This window comes from Thunnus albacares, chromosome 22 (genome assembly GCF_914725855.1).
Source record: "Thunnus albacares chromosome 22, fThuAlb1.1, whole genome shotgun sequence".
In the NCBI taxonomy this organism is placed as follows: domain Eukaryota; kingdom Metazoa; phylum Chordata; class Actinopteri; order Scombriformes; family Scombridae; genus Thunnus; species Thunnus albacares.
The window spans coordinates 268079-290966 of NC_058127.1; the positions used below are offsets into that span (position 1 = coordinate 268079).

General features: G+C 38.7%; 2 protein-coding genes and 1 long non-coding RNA gene across 3 annotated transcripts in view; 2 read left to right on the forward strand and 1 right to left on the reverse strand.

The window, feature by feature from the left end:
* The first annotated feature begins 4652 nt into the window (after nt 1-4652).
* LOC122973366 (RLA class II histocompatibility antigen, DP alpha-1 chain-like) lies at nt 4653-13199 on the forward strand. The gene is made up of 4 exons (XM_044340816.1): nt 4653-4787; nt 4880-5128; nt 8494-8778; nt 12716-13199. The coding sequence occupies exons 1-4, from the start codon at nt 4715-4717 to the stop codon at nt 12835-12837; spliced, it is 729 nt and encodes a 242-aa protein (XP_044196751.1). The 5' UTR covers nt 4653-4714; the 3' UTR covers nt 12838-13199.
* A 1772-nt stretch (nt 13200-14971) lies between these two features.
* Nucleotides 14972-22888, forward strand: part of LOC122973365 (H-2 class II histocompatibility antigen, E-D beta chain-like) — a 29095-nt gene continuing 21178 nt past the window's right edge. Inside the window, exons 1-2 of the mRNA XM_044340815.1 lie at nt 14972-15083; nt 15147-15416. Coding sequence (XP_044196750.1) covers nt 15029-15083; nt 15147-15416 — 325 coding nt within the window. The 5' untranslated portion in view covers nt 14972-15028. The remainder of the gene's footprint in view (nt 15084-15146; nt 15417-22888) is intronic.
* On the reverse strand, nt 19481-20638 carry LOC122973368. Its single transcript, XR_006400002.1, has 4 exons — nt 20546-20638; nt 20313-20403; nt 20065-20124; nt 19481-19562 (listed from the first exon to the last, which is right to left on the reverse strand). It is a non-coding gene; the product is annotated as an uncharacterized LOC122973368 (long non-coding RNA).

Here is a 22888-nt window from a genome sequence, read left to right on the forward strand (position 1 = left end):
GCCAGGGTAATGCCATCCAGAGTAGCTTTATCATTAGATAATGTGTTTCTAAGGTGTTTAGGGCCAAACACAATAATTTCAGTTTTATCTGAATTTAGTAGTAGAAAATTGCAGGTCATCCAGGTCTTTATGTCGTTAAGGCATGTTTGGAGTTTGTTTAACTGATTGGGTTCATCAGGCTTCATTGATAAATATAATTGGGTATCATCTGCATAACAATGAAAATTTATGGAGTGTTTCCTAATAATATTACCTAAAGGAAGCATATATAAGGTGAATAGAATTGGTCCAAGTACAGAACCTTGTGGAACTCCGTGTCTAACTTTTGCCTTCATGGAGGATTCATCATTAACATGTACAAACTGAAATCGGTCTGATAAATAGGACTTAAACCAGCTTAATGCAGTTCCTTTAATGCCAATTAAATGTTTCAGTCTCTGCAAAAGGATTTGATGGTCAATTGTGTCAAATGCAGCACTAAGATCTAACAGGACAAGTATAGAGACAAATCCTTTGTCTGATGCAGTTAGGAGGTCATTTGTGACTTTCACCAGTGCTGTCTCTGTGCTATGATGCCTCTAAATCCTGACTGAAAATCCTCAAATAAACTATTGTTATGTAGAAAGTCACATAACTGATTAGAGACTGCTTTCTCAAGGATCTTGGATAGAAATGGAAGGTTAGATATAGGTCTATAATTGGCTAAAACACCTGAATCAAGAGTAGGCTTCTTAAGAAGAGGTTTAATTACAGCTACTTTAAAGGACTGTGGTACATAGCCTGTTACTAAAGACAGATTGATCATATCTAGTAAAGAAGTGCTCACTAAGGGTAAGACTTCCTTAAGCAGCCTAGTTGGGATGGGGTCTAAGAGACAGGTTGATGGTTTAGCTGAACAAATCATTGAAGTTAGTTCAGACAAGTCTACTGGAGAAAAACAGTCCAAATATATGTCAGGATTTACAGCTGTTTCTAAGGTTCCTGTGTTTGGGGAGAGAACGGTGCCTGTTGAGGGCAGGAGGTGGTTAATTTTGTCTCTAATAGTTAGAATTTTATCATTAAAGAAGCTCATAAAGTCGTTACTACTGAGAGCTATAGGAATACATGGATCAGTAGAGTTATGACTCTTTGTCAGCCAAAGTGCTGAAAAGGAACCTAGGGCAGTTTTTATTCTCTTCTATTAATGCTGAGTAATAGGCGGCTCTGGCATTACAGAGGGCCTTCCTATATGTTTTAACACTATCTTGCCAGACTAAGCGAGAATCTTCTACTTTGGTGGAACGCCAAATCCTTTCATATTTTCATGATGTTTGCTTTAATTTGCGGGTTTGGGAGTTAAACCATGGAGCTAACCTCTTATGTTTTATTATCTTCTTTTTTAAGGGGGCGATGGAGTCGAGTGTTTGTCTTAGTGAGTCTGCAGCACTATCAATAAGATTATCAATTTTTAATTTTAATAATTTTTAATTTTTCTAATTTAAGATTATCAACTCTGCAGGAAGAACATGAGCTGATAAACAGACCTGAAAGCAAAGGTTCACACACTTTACTCACAAATATATAAGACTGGATCATTTTCATTAATAAATAAATAAACCAGTTTAATGTGTTAGTCTGATTTATTTAACTGGATTCTCTTTAAATAGTTTGAGGACTTGTGTGTTTAATCTGATGGTGTTTTAGATCATATTTATACAGAAACACAGAAAACTGTTGATAAACTGTCAGGCAGCAGTTTAATATCAGACATCAGTGTGAGATCAATGAGTTGTTCTTCATCAAACAGCTGTAACACGTTTATTTAATAATCAATAATATCAGACATCAGTGTGACTGTCTGCTCTAACAACTGATGACTCATCAGCAGCTCTGCTTCTGATTGGCTGCTGACACTGAAGTGAAAGTAAAGAGTCTAAAGAGTCGGGACTTTCCAGAGACGCTGTGTTAGTGTGTGTTAATGTGTGTGTGTGTGTGAGTGTGTGTGTGTGTGTGTGAGTGTGTGTGTGAGTGAGTGTGTGTGTGTGTGTGTGTGTGTGAGTGTGTGTGTGTGAGTGTATGTGTGTGAGTGTGTGTGTGAGTGTGGGGGGGGGGGGGCTGGACGTGCTGATTTCCTGGTTTGGATCGACGCCTGAAGGCAGCGTGTGGTCGGACTGGTTTAGAGGAACAAAACCAGTCTGATCACATGACTCTGCTGTTACACTGATTCACAGACTGAAGTTTCAACAAACAGCAACAGAAACAGAAGATATAAAAACATCTAAGAGCTGATATTAACTGAGCTGAATATAAAGATCAGAGTGATGAAACTCTGCAGTTTACAGGTTGATTCAAAGCACAAAGTTTCTTTTCTACTGAACTTTACATTTAATCAATAATCACATGAAGCAAACGAGATTCACTCTGAATGTTGTTAAAGCTTCACGTTTCTCCTGGTTGTCTTCATCAGCCTGGAGTTTGTTGTGTGTCATGTGACATGTTGGACTTTAACATATCAGCTGATATTCTTCTAAAGCAGAAAGTAAATCTCTCATCAGTTTTTCTCTCCTGTCACTGATCGACTGTCCTCAGTAAACACTGACATGTTGTATGAACGTCTCTTTATGGTTCATCAATGGTTCCACAGTGAACATTGTTTAAACGTTGTTTGAACGTTGTTTGAACGTCTCTTTATGGTTCATCAATGGTTCCACAGTGAACATTGTTTAAACGTTGTTTGAACGTTGTTTGAACGTCTCTTTATGGTTCATCAATGGTTCCACAGTGAACATTGTTTAAACGTTGTTTGAACGTTGTTTGAACGTTGTGCAGACGTTATCTGGCTGTCAGCTGGACGTCTTTTCTGAACGTTACAGCGTTACATCATCATCAGACCTGTTCAGCTTCTCTGATCCGGTTTCTGGAGGAAGTTTTAAGACTGAAACACTCTCTAGTTCTCTGGATTATACATTAAAGTCTCAGCTTTAATCTGAGCAGGTTTACATCAGTATAACTGAGTCCTGAGTCCTGAGTCCTGAGTCCTGAGTCCTGGGTCCTGAGTCCTGGGTCCTGGGTCCTGAACCTGGTCCCTTTATACGACTGCATGGCGACACACAGCTGCAACCTGGTGATTCGGTTCACTGACGACAACCAGCCTGAAGAGGAGAGAAAGACAAACTGACACAACTTCTCTCAACATCCAGGAGACCAAAGACCTGATCAGGGACTACAGGAAGGACCAGCAGGCTCCAGGACCACTTTCTCCAGCAGACCAGCAGGCTCCAGGACCACAGACTCTGACGGCCTGCAGCCTTCCTGATGTCAGTCACACATATAGATATTTATTGATACATGGTAGGTAGGACACATACATACAGTACAGTCAGATGGTCTTTATACTCTTATTTCTTTAACGGTTGTAAATATTTGTATTTATTGTTGATGTGAAACCTGTTTGTCGTCTTATATTCTGTAACGTAACAATAAAGAATCACCACAGACTCCTTCAGCTCCTGCTTGTCGTGATCTTCAGTCTGAGGTCATGTGATCGACGCGGCCCGTCGAGGATTTTCCACCTCGTCACCCTGAAAAGCAGTTTGTTGCTTTAGTTGTTGTTTAGGACGATCGTCCTGCTGAGTGAAGAGTGTTGATGCTGCTGTAAACTCCACATTCGTCCTGTTGCTGCTGTCGGCAGTGAAACCGTCAGGAAATGTCAGAATAACGTTTATATAACTTATATAAATCTGACACTTTCCTCTTTCAGCGTTTGTTTCCTGTTTGTTGCAGAACTGCTGCTTTTCCTTCTGATCATTATGATAAACTGTGTTTCTATCTGCAGCTCAGTGACGTTCACAGAGCTGAAATATAAACAACACAATCACATAAATACAATAAAAGAATCATAAAGATTAAAGTATTGATACGGCTTCAAATACTGAGAACGATTCACTGATCAATTTATTGGAACATCTGTTCAATAACCTAATAAAACATCTGATATTGATTATAGTTCATGAAACAGTTTCTGTCGTCAGGAAGGAGATAAATGATGATGGTGATGATGATGATGATGAAGATGATGATGATGGTGATGATGATGATGATGATGATGATGATGATGATGATGAAGATGATGATGATGGTGATGATGGTGATGATGGTGATGATGATGATGATGATGATGATGATGGTGATGATGATGAAGATGATGATGATGGTGATGATGATGATGATGATGATGAAGATGATGATGATGGTGATGATGGTGATGATGATGATGATGATGATGATGATGATGATGATGATGAAGATGATGATGATGATGGTGATGATGAACTGAGGTCGTAGTGATGATGATGATGATGATGATGATGATGAACTGAGGTTGTAGTGATGATGATGATGATGATGATGATGATGATGTTTTATATTAATGTTCAGCAGAGTTCAATAGTTTTAATAAAATAAAGTTTTAATTAAAAAAGTTTTAATAAAACTATGGTGACTTCTCATCAGCTGTTGGAACAAAATAAAGTCAGATTCAGTAAAACTTCACAGTTTTAAGAGTTTATTGATTACTGATCGAGTCCGTCTGCAGCTGTCTGAGTCTACCTGGTCACTGATGACATCACATGATCTCTGCTCTGTGATTGGCTGAGCTGTGTGTAAGAGCTCAGCTGCTGCTGACTTTCTGTCAGTCGCTCAGAGTCTGTCAGAGAGTTTCAGAGAGTTTCAGCTGATGAAGATGAAGGTGATGAAGGTGATGAAGGTGTGGGAGCTGCTCCTCATCCTCTCCTGTGTCTCAGCAGACAGTAAGTGTTTGACTCTTTAAACTCATTTCAGCTCTGATACACTGAGACAAACACAGACAGATTAAACATCAGTGTTTCTGTTTCCTCTTCAGTTCCACATGAAGAGCTTAATATCCTCGGCTGTTCAGAGTCTGATGGAGAGTTCATGTTTGCACTGGATGGTGAAGAGATGTTTTATGCCGACTTCACCAACAAGAAAGCAGTTTACCCTGCGCCTGACTTTATAGATCCTATCAACTTCGGGGAGGACGCTTTTCAAAACGCTCAGGCTAACCTGGAAATCTGCAAACAGAACCTGAAAGTAGATCGACAGGCCTATAAGAACATACCACTGAAGTTCGGTAAGACAAACATCACACTCAGATATTCTGGTTCTTTTATTGGTATTTAAAGTACAGATCAGCAGTGATAGTAAATGTTCATGATGTTTAAATAATATTTCATTGATCATTTGATCTCTACTGGTAAAACAGCGTCTGATCAATCACACTTTAGATCACATGACCTGTCGGGTCCAACTGACTCGATTTCTCTTTTATATTAAATCTGATCAAAGAAATTCAGATTTGTGAAACTAAACATCTCTTTAACTGCATTTAACTTCCTGGTTTGTTTGTAATTATTAAAAACTGAAACTCATCATGAGAGAAAACAGATAATTATAAATATTTATTAAAATTTATTTATATTTCTCAGATTCATTCACTTTGAATCCATAAATTAATCTAATTGATTTATTGATTTCTGCACTCAGAGGGAAAAAAGACATTAAATAATGAAGAAATATTTAAGATTCCTGAATTAGAACATTTTAGATTTAAATGAAAACAAATGTTCACATATTAGATCATGTCAACATGTTAATAATCAACCCTGTTAACCTCTCAATAGAAACACTTCTGGTACCACAGTGGATATTATATTATTACCTGAGAAACAGTTTGTACATATCACAGTCCCTCTTTAAAACTTCTTCTCCTTCATGGTGGCTCTTTGTCAGAGTTTATGTCTCAATAAACAAACAGCAGAGTGATGTTGATAGTCTGGCTGTTAGCCACTATCAGGCTAGTAGCGCTAGCAGTAACGTTAGCTTGATTATCTGCTTGTCTGACTCTCTGGCTCCTTGTGTTTTAATGCTCCTGATCTGTACTTTCTCTCCATTTTACCTCTTAGTTAGATTAAAAAACGCATCACCTTGATGATTAACTTGACAGTGTGTGACAACATGCTGTATTCACGTTCACACAGCTTTTAAAACTCCTGGTAGCCAAACAGAGTGGCGGGGCCCGGTTAGGGGGGCACTAAGGGGGTGGAATCAACGACAAAACAAACAGGCCACAAAGCCCCTGCTGGTGCTGTTTGCTGTATAAGACAGAACCTCTTATCAGGGGTGGAGACTCGTCTCTGGTCTGCAGAGGACACAGACCCGGGGTCTCATTTATAAAAATGAGTGAGTAGGATCCACACTAAAAGAGCACGTGCACCAAAAAATAATCAGATTTATAAAACCGTGTGTACCTTCATAGATCACCGTGGAAATGTGCACGTGGATCAGCCTCATGTCCCGCCTCCTTCAACGCACCAATCAGTCTCTCTGTCTTTAGACGCCCGACCAATCAGTGTCGAGAGTCAGCGTATCGGACCCGCCCTCGTCACTTGCGCTCAGCAGCAGCAGAGGAGGGACCGCAGCAGCCATGAACGGACTTTTACCGTTTTATTTCCACGTTTTCAGACGTCTTGAACTTATGTGTGTAACCAAAACAAGCATAAACAACTTATGGTAAAGTCAGACATCTCTGGTTAAATGTTACCCTGCAGCGGGCCAGCTCCCAGTTAACCAGTATGAGTCGTTTTTACACCACACACTCAATATCTACTGTACAATAAACACTGTATTGGTTGATATTGACATACAGGTGTTTCTCTAACTGACACAGTGAGTGCAGGTGGTGAAGATGTGGCGGTGAGTGTGTGTGGCAGCCACCGCGGTGTCTCCAGTGTCTCTGCGCTTAACAACACACATAAACTACACGGGAACTAAACTCATACCTGCTGATATATGCACAGTATAACCAAACATTAAACATCTATCAACACTCTGTCCTGCAAATATGTTTTAGTTACGTTTGTTTAAGTTATTGATGTCATCTTGGATTTCTACAATGGATGATGATAATTTCATCAGTTAGTTAACGTGTCTGAGGTGAAAATGAATCAGTATATTCACACTGAGCTCCTATCAGAGAAAGGAAAGCCTTTACTGACTGTACTGATTAAATTAAAATAAAGATATAAAAATAAAGATAAAATCTTGTGATTAAATGTGTTTATAGTTTATAAATTAATAACAAATGAGAAAAATAGGAAACGGTCTCAACAAACAGTCTCTCAGTGGCAGAGACGCTCCACAGAGGAGCGTCATGATGACACAGCCGTGAACAACAGCAACTCACTTTCTCCTTCACGATGGCACAAACACAGCAGTAGTCCCGAGCGGGACAAACACAAAACAGTCTAGCGTGGTGAACACAACTAAACAGGCAGCAAACTTTAAATACTCCTCAGAGTAAAGCAGGAAAAATGGACTCAGCGGTCCGTCAACAACACAACAAACAATAGCAATAAAACTAAAAAGCTAAAGTTTAACAACAGCACTGATGCTGAAACTAACACACAAACTAACACTGCCTCTGTCCAGACTTAAACCTCTTACTTGGTCGCTTCAGAAAGCGAGCAGAGTGTGTGTTCAGTCCATCTTTCGGTCCGGCTCTGTTCCTCGGTTCAGATGCTGACGGTGGTCGTCCTCGCGTTGTCGGCAAAGGTTTTACAGCAAGCTGGCTCTCAGTGGCGTGGCGGAGAAAACAGCAGTCGACTCAGTTGAAGAAGAGCAGGGCAGAGAAGTTCTGTGTCTTCCTGAAGAAACTCCGTTTCTTCCTTCTGCAGGAGGTCAGAGCGAAGGGCCGGTGATGTCACGGCTGTGTCATCATGACTTCCTCTGTGCAGGAGCGTCTCTGCCAATGAGAGACTGTTTGTTGAGACCGTTTCCTGTTTAGCATCTAGGTGTGAACTGAACAGTGCATGTTGGGATATGGAGTCTGAGATGGACTCTCTTTGTTCTCAACTGGGCACCGTTTCCTGTTATCAGGCCTTGTGAGTTGGATGCAGACCTGCTTTGTCTCATGGAGTATGAAGCCCAATAATTGTTTGATTAATACAGCATGTGTGTTTGGAGCAGAATGCATCACATCTGCATTTAAAACAGGCTGAAACCTGCAGGAAATCTGACTCTGACGATTGATTAAACTGATTCTGATCATCCTTCAGGGATTTAGTCAACTCAGTGATCAGATTTAGGTTCAGGTTTGTTGTTGCTGCATCTCCAGAGTTCAGCCATGAAGTTGGTGAAACTAAAATTATGAAAATAAGAAGAAATTACTGTAAGTATTAGAATTAATTGTCCTTTAAGTTCCCAACTGAACCCGAGGATACCCTGCATTTATGTACAAGGATGGAAAGTAAATATTTATTTAGTATTTTTTTAAAATTGTATTAAAGAATGTGCTTATATGTTTGATTTTTATTATACAGTCAGTAAAAAGATGATTTTCAACTGTAAAATATTGACCCTCTGTGAAGAGATGGAGAATATAATACATGACTCTGTAGTTAATGCATCTATATTGTACTGAACTCTGTTGCTCCACAGATCCTCCTTCCAGTCCAATAATCTACCCGAAAGACAAGGTGGAGCTCGGAGTCCAGAACACGCTCATCTGTCATGTGACCGGTTTCTATCCTGCTCCTGTTGAAGTCTCCTGGACCAAGAACGGACAGAAGGTGACTGAAGGAACCAGCATCAATGTTCCCTTCCCCAACACAGACGGTTCCTACAGACAGACCTCCAGACTGGAGTTCATCCCACAGCAGGGAGACATCTACAGCTGTAAAGTGACTCACCCAGCACTGACCGAACCACTGACCAGGATGTGGGGTGAGAAACTATTTACATCTACAGTTAGATAACTGACCAAACTACAGCTAATCACTGAGATAACTGACCAAACTACAGCGAATCACAGAGATAACTGACCAAACTACAGCTAATCAGAGAAATAACTGACCAAACTACAGCTAATCAGTTAGATAACTGACCAAACTACAGCTAATCAGTGAGATAACTGACCAAACTACAGCTAATCAGAGAAATAACTGACCAAACTAAGGCTAATCAGTGAGATAACTGACCAAACTACAGCTAATCAGAGAAATAACTGACCAAACTACAGCTAATCAGTGAGATAACTGACCAAACTACAGCTAATCAGAGAAATAACTGACCAAACTAAGGCTAATCAGTGAGATAACTGACCAAACTACAGCTAATCAGAGAAATAACTGACCAAACTACAGCTAATCAGTGAGATAACTGACCAAACTACAGCTAATCAGAGAGATAACTGACTAAACTACAGCTAATCACAGAGATAACTGACCAAACTACAGCTAATCAGAGAGATAACTGACTAAACTACAGCTAATCAGAGAGATAACTGACCAAACTACAGCTAATCAGAGAAATAACTGACTAAACTACAGCTAATCAGAGAGATAACTGACCAAACGACAGCTAATCAGAGAGATAACTGACCAAACTACAGCTAATCAGAGAAATAACTGACCAAACTACAGCTGATCACTGAGATAACTGACCAAACGACAGCTAATCAGAGAGATAACTGACCAAACTACAGCTAATCAGAGAAATAACTGACCAAACTACAGCTGATCATAGAGATAACTGACCAAACTACAGCTAATCATTTAGCTAACTGACCAAACTACAGCTAATCACAGAGATAACTGACCAAACTACAGCTAATCACAGAGATAACTGACCAAACTACAGCTAATCACTGAGATAACTGACCAAACTACAGCTAATCATTTAGCTAACTGACCAAACTACAGCTGATCACTGAGATAACTGACCAAACTACAGCTAATCATTTAGCTAACTGACCAAACTACAGCTAATCAGTGAGATAACTGACCAAACTACAGCTAATCAGAGAAATAACTGACCAAACTACAGCTAATCAATGAGATAACTGACCAAACTACAGCTAATCAGAGAAATAACTGACCAAACTACAGCTAATCAGTTAGATAACTGACCAAACTACAGCTAATCAGTGAGATAACTGACCAAACTACAGCTAATCAGAGAGATAACTGACTAAATTACAGCTAATCAGTGAGATAACTGACTAAATTACAGCTAATCAGTGAGATAACTGACCAAACTACAGCTAATCATTTAGCTAACTGACCAAACTACAGCTAATCACTGAGATAACTGACCAAACTACAGCTAATCAGAGAAATAACTGACCAAACTACAGCTAATCAGAGAAATAACTGACCAAACTACAGCTAATCAGTGAGATAACTGACCAAACTACAGCTAATCAGAGAAATAACTGACCAAACTACAGCTAATCAGTGAGATAACTGACCAAACTACAGCTAATCAGAGAAATAACTGACCAAACTACAGCTAATCACTGAGATAACTGACCAAACTACAGCTAATCAGTTAGATAACTGACCAAACTACAGCTAATCAGAGAGATAACTGACTAAATTACAGCTAATCAGTGAGATAACTGACCAAACTACAGCTAATCACTGAGATAACTGACCAAACTACAGCTAATCATTTAGCTAACTGACCAAACTACAGCTGATCACTGAGATAACTGACCAAACTACAGCTAATCAGTTAGATAACTGACCAAACTACAGCTAATCACAGAGATAACTGACCAAACTACAGCTAATCATTTAGCTAACTGACCAAACTACAGCTAATCACAGAGATAACTGACTAAATTACAGCTGATCACTGAGATAACTGACCAAACTAGAGCTAATCATTTAGCTAACTGACCAAACTACAGCTAATCACAGAGATAACTGACCAAACTACAGCTAATCACAGAGATAACTGACCAAACTACAGCTAATCACTGAGATAACTGACCAAACTACAGCTAATCATTTAGCTAACTGACCAAACTACAGCTGATCACTGAGATAACTGACCAAACTACAGCTAATCATTTAGCTAACTGACCAAACTACAGCTAATCAGTGAGATAACTGACCAAACTACAGCTAATCAATGAGATAACTGACCAAACTACAGCTGATCACTGAGATAACTGACCAAACTACAGCTAATCATTTAGATAACTGACCAAACTACAGCTAATCAGAGAAATAACTGACCAAACTACAGCTAATCAATGAGATAACTGACCAAACTACAGCTAATCAGAGAAATAACTGACCAAACTACAGCTAATCAGTTAGATAACTGACCAAACTACAGCTAATCAGTGAGATAACTGACCAAACTACAGCTAATCAGAGAGATAACTGACTAAATTACAGCTAATCAGTGAGATAACTGACTAAATTACAGCTAATCAGTGAGATAACTGACCAAACTACAGCTAATCATTTAGCTAACTGACCAAACTACAGCTAATCACTGAGATAACTGACCAAACTACAGCTAATCAGAGAAATAACTGACCAAACTACAGCTAATCAGAGAAATAACTGACCAAACTACAGCTAATCAGTGAGATAACTGACCAAACTACAGCTAATCAGAGAAATAACTGACCAAACTACAGCTAATCACTGAGATAACTGACCAAACTACAGCTAATCAGTTAGATAACTGACCAAACTACAGCTAATCAGAGAGATAACTGACTAAATTACAGCTAATCAGTGAGATAACTGACCAAACTACAGCTAATCACTGAGATAACTGACCAAACTAGAGCTAATCAGTTAGATAACTGACCAAACTACAGCTAATCAGAGAGATAACTGACTAAATTACAGCTAATCAGAGAAATAACTGACTAAACTACAGCTAATCAGAGAGATAACTGACCAAACTACAGCTAATCAGAGAAATAACTGACTAAACTACAGCTAATCAGTTAGATAACTGATCAAACTACAGCTAATCAGAGAGATAACTGACCAAACTACAGCTAATCAGAGAAATAACTGACTAAACTACAGCTAATCAGTTAGATAACTGATCAAACTACAGCTAATCAGAGAGATAACTGACCAAACTACAGCTAATCAGTTAGATAACTGATCAAACTACAGCTAATCAGTTAGATAACTGATCAAACTACAGCTAATGGGAAGATGTAACAAAAGAACTCAACAATAACAGAAACCACTTAATGAAACTAAAGGTTAATCATACGAACTAAAATAAAACGGTAATAAAACAAACTAAACATTTGTATAAACAAGTCAGACACAAGAAAAATAAAAACTAAACTAAACAGCAGGCCGTCAAACAAAAGGTTTAATTAATGAACACACTGACAAACAAATGCATAATATAAGCAACATATCAGTATTTACATCTCCTGTGCACATATCCCAAAATATTTAGGCAGATGATCAACACGTGGGAGCGGGTTGCTAGGTAACAGGACCTATAGTGAATAAAACACAGCAGCGTGTTGTATTCATACCAGGACGTCTCAGCACTGCTTATATATCAGACCAACACATTGACAACAAGGAAGTAGGCGGTGCTAAAGACTATCTAGCCCTACGGCAGCCTGGGAGGGACATTTACTGGCTACATTCAGTAAACATTTTAAATGTAGTTTATGTTCACTGACTAACATTAATCCTTCCTGCCAACACACAGACTGTAGCAGACTGTTACTGAGAGAAGAACAACATCTGTATTTACAGTCACCAACATGATGACTGTGATGCTTCATAAAGTCCGACGTTAAACCGCAGCAACACAGAGCAACGTGTGATGTGTGAAACTGGTTTCTAGTCTTTATATTGTGGTTTTATTCCTGCAGATGTGGAGGTGCAGCAGCCAGGTGTTGGACCTGCGGTGTTTTGTGGACTGGGTCTGACTGTCGGTCTGCTCGGTGTGGCGGCTGGAACCTTCTTCCTCATCAAAGGAAACGAGTGCAGCTGATTGGCTGGGGCTGATGATGTCATCGTTAGCAGCTGCTGCCTGACGTGTTTTTCTTCATTTAAAGCTTGAACCTGTTTGTCTGCGTTCTGTATAATAAACATAAATATAACGTTTCTGATCTTTGACAAACTGCTGCAGCTTCATCATAAACCCTCTGATTTCTCTGCAGCACGTTCACTCTGAATCTATAACATTATTAATATCTGATTGATTTCATGCTCAACTGTTTTTATCAAATAATCATCTTATGAACATGTACTCTCATGAATTACTTTAATGTGAACAAGGGTCACAAATAAAGATGAAAAATCAGTGTATTGATACATAAATATATCATGATCAATAAAGCGATGAACTCTGAACTGTGTGATAGTTTTTTTCTTGTTTTTCATTATTTGTCAGATTGTTGCTGTTTTGGACTCTTTTGAAAGGGATTTCCTGGATCAATCGAGGTTAAATCATCTTTAATGTATCTGCCTAATGATGGTTTCCTCTGAAGCTTCCTGTGAAGTTTCCTTTACAACAATCAGACGTTTCTCGTTACATTCAGGGTCAGAAAATGAAGATGTGCAAATGTTCACTGTGGTTGTTTATGAGTCTGGAAACCAGGTCTGATGCTGGTACTGAAGCTACAGACACAATCTGAGAGCTGACGAGAGTTCAGAGGAGCAGCAGGATTTATATATATAGGATATATATATATATATATATATATATATATATATATATATATATATACACACACTCAAAAGGTCAAAGGGTAAAAAACAACAACAACACTTTAATAACATGAAAAATTTGACAACAAGTGACAAAAACATAAGAAACTAATTAGAATAATTAGGACCCAAACTTAGAGGATGTCAACTAATCAATAAAGAAACTAAAGCTTCAACTTAACACAACATAACCAAACAGATCCAACCTGTGGTTTTACTGGTTCCCAGACGTCAGCTGACCAGGAAGAAGCCTGAGAACCAGTTCCCAACCACATGATAAATACACACACATAGAGCAGAGGATTATGGGTACTATCTTACACCCGGCGCATAGCGGCGCTTAGTGCAACACAAGTGTCTCTGCTGGTTTAACACTGATGCAGTTGTCATTTTCCCGTCCAGCTCCCTCGTTGTTTAAACAGCTAATAACTGTTATAACAGCAATCTGCCAAGCTGCAAACACACCTGGCTTTTAATGGGAATGAAAGATGACTCTGACTGGTTTATTGCATGTTACGCCCAGAACACACCAATGATTAATTAAGAGAATAAGTAGAACCCTTATGAACCGTCTGGTGCTGCAAACATTTTATTCACTGTTAAACTAGCAGAAGTGGATTTGGACTCATCCTAAATGTACTTGTGCTTAGATCATTAAAACAGGCCCAATGTGTCATTTATTGAAAATGGGAGTTAAAATGTGACCAAATATAAAGAAATACTGACACTGGTGGACAGCAGCTGATGTAGCTGCCACAGACTGATACTCAAGATATTATTAATAAAATGATGATCTTCATATCATTGATCAGGTCTATTAATACAACCAGGAATCATTAAATATGTTCATGGGAAACAGAAAGGACATTAAGTGATGTAATAAAACATTAGTCACCAGAGAGACGGAGCAGCAGATCAGGTTGGATAGAGGTGTCCTGACCTTTCACCTCTTCCCAGGAGACTTAACAACCAATCACACCTGACCTCAGGTGACCTCCAACAACTCTAATGACAACATGTCGTTACAGCAGCACTAACGAACCAGGTGGAATCAATGACCTTGATAACGACCCACAGAGGTTAAATACCTGCGACTCTTCATCAGTCAGTTAGAAGTGAAGAAGCTTCCTGGATGAGAGAAGAAACATCTTCAAACAAGTCCAGTTGCCTTCGATTCAGACCTGCTGGGATTTTAGTTTCTGCCCAACAAATAAAGAGACAGTTACATCTGATTGACAAGAGCCGAGACACTGTTTACATAAAAGTTGGTAAACTCTTCAAGTAGAGGCGTGGACTGCCCTTCCACCTCATGAACTTAACACGTGACTGTGAGTTGGTTCTCCAGCAGCAGACGTTTGTGTGAACAGTCTGCCTGGTAACAGCTGATCAGCAGGTCATGTGATCAGCTCCTCTGGTTTTTAGAGCAGCTCTCAGTCAGACTGTGTCAGTGTTTGTCAAGAGAACAGAGCAACATGGCTTCATCCTTTCTGAGCTTCTCCCTCCTCTTCATCACTGTCTACACAGCAGGTAGGATCAATACACTGATCACTGATCAATACTCTGAATCAAACTGATTGTTTTTATCTTCAGATGGATTTCTGGAAGCCGTAGTGTCTCGCTGTGAGTTTAACTCCACTGAGCTCGGGGGCATCCGGTTCATCAGGTCTTATTACTACAACAAGTTGGAGGACATCAGGTTTGACAGCGTTGTGGGGAAGTATGTTGGATACACTGAACACGGTGTGAAGAACGCAGAACGCTGGAACAAAGGTCCAGAGCTGGCTGGAGTGAAAGCTATGAGGGAGACAGCCTGCCTGAACAACGTTAGGAATGACTACCAGCATGCTCTGACTAAATCAGGTGAGTTTGTGTTTGATCACATTAAACCTCGTTAACAAACTGAATCATTAACTGCTGATTGATTGATTGATTATAATGATTGATTTTATTCACACAGTTTAGACCTTTATTGTTTTAACAGGAAGTGACTTTCAGCTTTAAATACAGTTTTATAAATATTTATTTTATTGTTAAATATATATTTATACATTTACTGATCACATATAAACACTAAATACTGTAAATATGATCAATAATGTTTTTCTCCTAAAATATTAAAACATTTGATCAGTTTGTATCAGAAACATGAAAACTGATGATGATGATGATGATGATGATGATGATGTTTAATACTCAACTCTCTGCCACCACCTGCTGGTTAAACTGTGATATTACACACACACATTACACACACATTACACACACATTACACACACATTACACACACATTACACACACACACAAATTACACACACACACACACACATTACACACACACATTACACACACACACATTACACACACACACAAATTACACACACACACACACACATTACACACACACATTACACACACACACATTACACACACACATTACACACACACACATTACACACACATTACACACACACACACACATTACACACACACATTACACACACACACATTACACACACACATTACACACACACACATTACACACACACACATTACACACACACACACACATTACACACACACATTACACACACACACATTACACACACACATTACACACACACACATTACACACACATTACACACACACACACACATTACACACACACATTACACACACACACATTACACACACACATTACACACACACATTACACACACACACATTACACACACACATTACACACACATTACACACACACACACACACACACACACACATTACACACACATTACACACACACACACACACACACATTACACACACATTACACACACACACACACACACACACACACATTACACACACATTACACACACACACACACACACATTACACACACACACATTACACACACACACACATTACACACACACATTACACACACACATTACACACACATCACACACACACATTACACACACACACATTACACACACACACATTACACACACACATTACACACACACACATTACACACACACACATTACACACACACATTACACACACACATTACACACTAACACACACACACATTACACACACACACATTACACACACACACACATTACACACCCACATTACACACACACATTACACACACATTACACACACACATTACACACACACACATTACACACACACATTACACACACACATTACACACACATTACACACACACACACACACACACATTACACACACACATTACACACACATTACACACACATTACACACATTACACACACACATTACACACACACACATTACACACCCACATTACACACACATTACACACACACATTACACACACATTACACACACACATTACACACACACACACACACACATTACACACACACACACACACACATTACACACACATTACACACACATTACACACACACACACACATTACACACACACACATTACACACACATTACACACACATTACACACACACACACACATTACACACACATTACACACACATTACACACACACACACACATTACACACACACACACACACACATTACACACACACACATTACACACACATTACACACACACATTACACACAGACACACACACACACACACATTACACACACACACATTACACACACATTACACACACACATTACACACAGACACACACACACACACACATTACACACACACACACACACATTACACACATTACACACACACACATTACACACACACATTACACACACATTACACACACACATTACACACACATTACACACACACACACACACACACACACACATTACACACACATTACACACACACACACACACACACACACACATTACACACACATTACACACACACATTACACACACATTACACACACACATTACACACACATTACACACACACACACACACATTACACACACACACACACACACATTACACACACACATTACACACACATTACACACACACATTACACACACACACACACACACACACACACATTACACACCCACATTACACACACACATTACACACACATTACACACACACATTACACACACACACATTACACACACACATTACACACACATTACACACACACACACACACACACATTACACACACACATTACACACACATTACACACACATTACACACATTACACACACATTACACACACACACACACACATTACACACACACATTACACACATTACACACACATTACACACACATTACACACACACACACACACACATTACACACACACATTACACACATTACACACACACACACACACATTACACACACACATTACACACATTACACACACACACACACACATTACACACACACATTACACACACACATTACACACACACACATTACACACCCACATTACACACACACACACACATTACACACACACATTACACACACATTACACACACACATTACACACACACACACACACACATTACACACACACACACACACACATTACACACACACATTACACACACATTACACACACACATTACACACACACACACACATACGGGTTTTTATCACATGCCGGGGACCAATGACTGGCAGCAGCCTGATGGGATCCACCCTTTCTGAAGGGTCTAGAAACATAATTTTAACTGCTAAAATCATCATAAATTTTTCTGAACATGAAAATCACTTGAAACTTCAATAACTCTCAAAAAAATTTTAAACCTGAATTTTGACCCTTCAGGGGACTCATCATGTTAAGTCAGGAATTTACCTCTCATGGGGACATCATGTTATGTCTATTAATATACAATCAACACCACTGTTAAACACAGCACAGTTCATGACAAGCATTTAATTAACTAATCTTGGGCTGAAACCTTAATATTAGATTACATAAAGAAGAAAAAACCAGACTGAGTTTCTAAAATGCTGTTGCTCAGAGGAAAACAAGGCCTACTGTACAAAAGGGAAAGACAAATTATGCTCAAATTTACAAAAACCTTTTATTCAAAATGGCCTTTGAATTCATTTAAAACATCCACCCCGTTACATCCTACAAGCCTCACTCTGCCGCCATTTTAAGTTTATGTCACAAGAAGTACAACTTTGGAACTCAAACAAGCACAACAAAAACTCTGTTTCTCTATATTTCCCTCCATGCCAGTAGGGGTCCACATGATCAATGATTCGCTCATTAAAGCAGTGATTTAGATCCATGAAGTCTGTCGGAGATCCATTACACATATTTGGCGAAACAGCATAATCTGGTGTATCAGTGGACTGCTTTTGTACTGGAACAAGTGCAGAAAGAAACACATGTATCCACACATTTAAGAACGTGAAAGAACTGCAGTCTTCTCAGTTAATTTTTCTTGCACTTTCATGCTGAATCTCAGTGATACGGGTTTTAACATAGTACTTTACCGCCATCCAGCTTCGTTTTTTAAGTGCTTTTGGTGAAGCTGTAATGCAGGCAACACAATCCAACATTCCTGGTACTGTACCAGCTCCTATGAAGGCCATTAGTGTCTTTTCCACAGCCTGTACCTCTTCAGGTGACCAGCCCCTCCTTTTTGAGGTTTCTAAGGAAGAAGACAGAAAATGAAAAACAATCAGGGGGGTAGACCAGTGATCTATGAACAGACTGTGCAGCTCTTAAGGTTGGGAGAATCTTGGAGTTGTTTGAATTTGATATATTCAGCTGTGGAAATCCTGTTTACAAGGTCAGCTGTTCAGTGTCTAACAGGAAAATAAACACACCTTTGTTCAATTAAAGTTGAGACTGAGTAGCTTATTTTAAGAGTGTGTGACAAATTAAACTGCGCTGTAAAGACAGGTAACTAACAAATGCCCAGAGTGCATTTAGTGTGTGAAATACCTGTTTTAGGGTCGTCGCTGTCAGACTCAGCAGTTTTCTGTCTCCTCTTCAGTCTTGAGGATCCTGTTAAAATCATGAATGATGAATATATTAATAAAATAAATTGACATCTAACAGACAACACATCTTAACTGTTTGAATGAAAGCCATAAAGTATTTTGAAAGCCAAAATGCTTTATAGATGAACAGTTTTGTAAACAGTAATAACTTCCAAGTGTGACGTTAGCATGCGGTGACTTTCATATATCATGTTCCTGAGAGACGTACTTTCTGAAGCGATAAATGGATGTTTGAAAGTAATAACCATTTATATAAATTCAAACAACCCAACCCATTTACACAGTTATATGAAGTAAAAAGTTTTACTTATTAGCCTCTGTATGTTTATTTGTTCCAGTATGAAGGCTGGTGGTGTATCGTCATTGAGTATGACAATCATACAAACTAATTACATATTTATAAAATTAAAGCAAACAATTTATATGTTTAGAGTATTGACAACATTTTTAAAAAATGAGGTTAAACTAATGTGAACATATTTCACTGCATTTAGTTTGACACATACCTGTTTTAGGGTCACCGCTGTTAGACTCAGCTCGCCATCTTCTCTTAGATCTTGAGGATCCTGTTAAAACATTAATACAATAAATTAACAGCTAACTGGCAACACACCTTCACTGTTTGAATCAAAGCCATCTAAAGCACTTAAAAACATAAACTTATTGCTTTCTTACAATTACATTCATACAATCAGCAGATGCTTTTATCCAAAATGCCTGACACATCTGGAGGTGCAGCAGGCTTTATACTTACCAACTACCACTTCTATAGCGCAGGTCTGATTTTCAGTCGCCTCTGATCCATCAGACACCTTGGACGTCCGTTCAAGGTATTCTAAGGTGAGCTGTAAAAGAAAAATACAAGAAGCTGCACACTCACTACAGTAATTTTCTAATTACCTGGAAGGATATTTGCATTTTAACTGGCTAGTAACAATAACAGGGTGAACAGGTGTCTGACACCAAACTCTAGGAAATTGCAAGTACCTCAGATGAAACCTCTGATGCTGATGATGATGATGGTAGTGATGATAGTGATGATAGTGTTACTACTGATGATATAAATGATGATAGTGATGAAGTCTCCTCCTCCTGGTTTGGACCTCCTGCAGGCTAAACAACATAGACAAACAATACTTATTATCATTTCTCCAGAACATGAGGTTCCTGAAGAACATATGGTGTTGTTATGTATGGTATGTGTGGTACAGCAAACTTGTCAGGCCATGCAACCCAATTCAGCATCTTAGAATGCATTGCATACATGTGATTGTTTAAGAAAAGAAAGACACATATATTGTGTCACACATAAAAGCACAGATGGCTTTACTTTATTGCTACTTAACATTGGATATAGTTTGTCAACATTTAAAACTGTATCGATCATTCTGGCTCTCCTCTCCCCCTCAGCTCTCTCTAATCCTTGTCTATTAACTGTGAACTGGTCTGCTAGCATCAAGCAGAGCATGAGAAGGTGCACAAAGGAGGCAACTATCACAGTGAGCTAATTAAATATTCAAAGTAGATCAGAGTCAGAAAACTCTTCTCCCTTGTTAAAGTCAGCACTGTCACAACATTTTCCCCATTTCATGTGAAGATCAAAATGTGGCAGTGTTGAAGAAACAGTTTGTGGTCTGTGCACCTGCAAACAATCAACATGCTATCACACAATATATTAACTTATCTAAGCCATCACTACTAACGTGCTAGTAAAAATGAATTAAAGATCATTTTTATGTGCTACTGCAATTGCTGCACTGATAATTGCCCAAACAACTTAAGTTGATGATTTAACTTTAATTTAGTTTTTAATGTAAATTTTTATTTTGTTTCATAGAAAAATTAAAGTTATAATATTGAACTGAATTTGCTGTATTACTCACAGAATTTAAGCACGGTGTGCTTCCATCAAACGTTTTTAGGAAGGAAGGTATATAGAATTTAGGAAAAGAGATTTATATTAATCTATAACAAAACAGGCATAAAAGCCAGTGTGAAGTAAACTGTTAGGAGGCCTGTCATATGGGACAACTCAGCACTTGTTTGACACTTACCAAACTCTTGGAAGCTGTGTGTAGCTCAGATGAAACTTCTGGTGGTGATGAGGTATTCCCCCCTTTTTCCAGTCTTCTTGAGGGCTGTAACAGACACATTTATTGTATAAAGCTATAGCTGAAGAGCCAGAGCACTGTACTCCTAAACACATCTTTTATTAAATTAAAAACTAAAAAATGTAAGAGGCCACATTTAAGAGAAAGATCAGAGTCTCTGCCATTAAAATATAGGGATTACATCTATCAAGTCACAGCATATGTACTATTCATGCAGTTTCTTGTAGTTAGCAATAATTAGCAGTGTCAATATATACCTCCAAACATTATTTGGACAGCTACATCCTTTTCCAGTTTTGTTATAATCTCAATCATGAACTAAATAGACAAAAAGAAAGAAAAAATCATACTAAACTACCAGAATGATCTTCAGTACATATTATGATGTTTATTATGATGTTTAAATTATCTAAACTTTGATATTGAAATTTGAAAGCATTACCTGTGTTTGGTGATTTATGTACTCCATGTACTTGCATAAGCATTTATCATGATGCTCCCTGAGTGTTTGTAAGCGTGCCTTCAGCCTGGTGGATTGTGCACTCTGTCTGCAGGAGGTTAAATACAATTAAAATAACATTTTCTAACTACAGTACAATTGCTGCTTGTTTAGGTGTATAAAGCCTTTAGGCCTGTAGTTAAATTAAGAACTTATTCTAGTAAATTACTCAACATTGGAAGCTAACTCTAGCTACTGATGGCTGTAACAGGTGAAAATGTTCATTAAACATTCCTCTTTCCTCTCCTCAGCCTCACTGTCCTTCCACACTGCTGAATATTACAGTAATACAGTATCTGAGGCCAGCCAAGTAAAAATAAGTGGCAAAAAGATAGTAACCAGTCAATAACCTGAAAAAACCTAAAATATCAGCTCAAAATTTTACTGACAGAATTATATTTAGCAAACTAACAAAAAATTACCTTTTGGCTGCAAACTCATTAGCTACAGAGCTTAGCCTAATTAATAATAACTAAAAGTTTCATGTACTTACTTAGTTTCCATTAGTTCTCCTCTCTTCGGCCATCAGCCATCCGTTGTCTCTGTGTGTCTGTGCTGCTGCCGTCTGTGCTGCTGCGCCTGTTCCTACTGACTGTCAGCAGCTCAAACTGTGTGACCGGGGCGGGTGGGGGATGGGCATAGGTAAGATGGGGACCGCAAAAGTCAGGAAAGGTGTGTTCCTCCCTCAACTCTTTGATTCAGTGTGGAAATTTTATCATT